The following is a 1,841-nucleotide window of genomic DNA, read 5'->3' on the forward strand; positions in this document are numbered from 1 at the left end:
GGTAGATAATTTGACGCGTGAGGTGCGCCCCAAAATTCAACTCATTTGAGCATCTGAGCAGCTCTCGGCAAAAAAGACAAAATCAGGGTCTGTAAAAATGTATACTGTTCACGCACTGTTTTGACCCGATTTGTCTTTTTTGCCGAGAGCTGCTCAGATGTCCAAATGAGTTGAATTTTGGAGCGCGCCTCACGCGTCAAATTATCTACCACCACAAAAAAGTTTGGAATTTTTTGAATTTTTCTAGTATTGTTTTTGAATTGTTTGCTGAGAGGGAGCAGATGAGCCCGGGCACTGTTTTGAGTTTTCCAACTTACTCCCTCTATAAAAAAATATAAGAGCGTGAGTAGTGATCTAAACACTTCTATATTTCCTGACAGAGGGAGTAGAGTGTTTGACTCAAGACAAAGATATATGCGATTTAAATAGAAGTGAAGGGTGTATATACTTACAAGCTCTCCATAGGGACCTTGTCATTGGTGAGAAGGAGCAGAGGGGCAATGGAGATGCCGTCCTGGTCGGGCGTGAACCACTTGCACACGGGCGTGGGGCCGTACCGCCGGGCGTGCGTGCCTTCCTCCACCTCGCACGACACCACCTTGTAGGATGCCAGCAGGTGCAGCATGCGGTCGACCATGGCCGGCGCGTCCGGGTTGGTCGTCGGCGTCGGCAGCCGCGCGGCCACCTCAGACGGTGACAGCATCTTGCCGCCGGCGCCCATCAGGACCTCGAGCATGCCCAGCTCGATGGCGTTCTTGAGCGTCAGCGGCAGGAGAGCCGTGGAGGACAGCTGCATGGCGTAGATGCACGCCTCCTCCTCGACGGCAGCCATTTCCGCGGCCATGGAGCTCATTAGCTGCCTCCTCCGGCCGTTTGTGCGGCTGGTGGTACTAAGCGTAGCGTATTTGTGTTCTACCGAGGAGTCTGCTAGCTATGCTTATATAGATAGAGGTGTTGTTGAACCTTGTTGGATGTTGGCTTGGGCAGTTTGCTTTATAATATAAAGCGGGGCGAAAGCCTTTTTCGGTATATAGATAGAGGTGCTGACACCCACCTACATGATGAAAATTACTAAGCGTGTAGCAAAGTGCACTGATAATATTTGAGATAGCATATGACTAATACACCTACAGCTTCATAGGGTTCTGTTCGGGCCGTGGTGTGCACTGTTGCACTGTGTCTACCCGGAGACAAAAGCACCAGGCTCACATGCTGGTAGCACCGTGTCGTGGCTCACTGGCATACAGAGCCACAATTAATTGTGATGAATTTTTCTGGGGCCTCCTGCTTTGGATGGTGGTGAGTGATGAGAGAATTTTCCCTGTTTAGCTAGAGGGGTTATCATCTACAAACTGTGGTGAAATTTTGCTCGGTGGTGCATGCAAAGGTTGAGAGAGAGTTCCTCCACCTTGAGGTCGAGGTCTTCTTTCCTCTTCCTTCACTCGCACGAGCTCCACCTTGTATACATGGCGGACAAGGCCATCGCATGTGAATGAGCGATCGAAACGTTGGGAGATTATGCTCTTTCCAAGTAGACGTAGAGCCCATGGATATGGAGGTATCAAGGCTGTTATTTTTGTGATGAACATGGCCGAGTCATTGCATGCGTCAGTCTACTTACTTGCTGCAGTAGCAGCACCGTACAATGTGGACAGAGCGGACCATGCAGAAACAATACCATGTGACACTGAACTGTTACCATGTGACCAACTTACTATGTGACAAATCAGAGATGTCTGACACGTTCCTGTCACGTTACTAGAAATTCGTACAAGATACTCCCTCCATTCTGCTTCAAAGGGCTTATTTTAAAATTTTCATATTTCCATAATACTAATCTC

General features: G+C 48.7%; 1 protein-coding gene across 1 annotated transcript; it reads right to left on the reverse strand.

Annotated features, from left to right (window-relative positions):
- Window positions 1-306: 306 nt before the first annotated feature.
- LOC119344145 (flavone O-methyltransferase 1-like) lies at window positions 307-940 on the reverse strand. The gene has a single exon (XM_037614727.1). It carries the CDS (start codon window positions 851-853, stop codon window positions 449-451), a length of 405 nt encoding a protein of 134 aa, XP_037470624.1. The 5' UTR covers window positions 854-940; the 3' UTR covers window positions 307-448.
- Between the last annotated feature and the right edge of the window lie 901 nt (window positions 941-1,841).

The sequence above is a fragment of the Triticum dicoccoides genome, unplaced genomic scaffold (genome assembly GCF_002162155.2).
Source record: "Triticum dicoccoides isolate Atlit2015 ecotype Zavitan unplaced genomic scaffold, WEW_v2.0 scaffold155291, whole genome shotgun sequence".
Lineage (NCBI taxonomy): Eukaryota > Viridiplantae > Streptophyta > Magnoliopsida > Poales > Poaceae > Triticum > Triticum dicoccoides.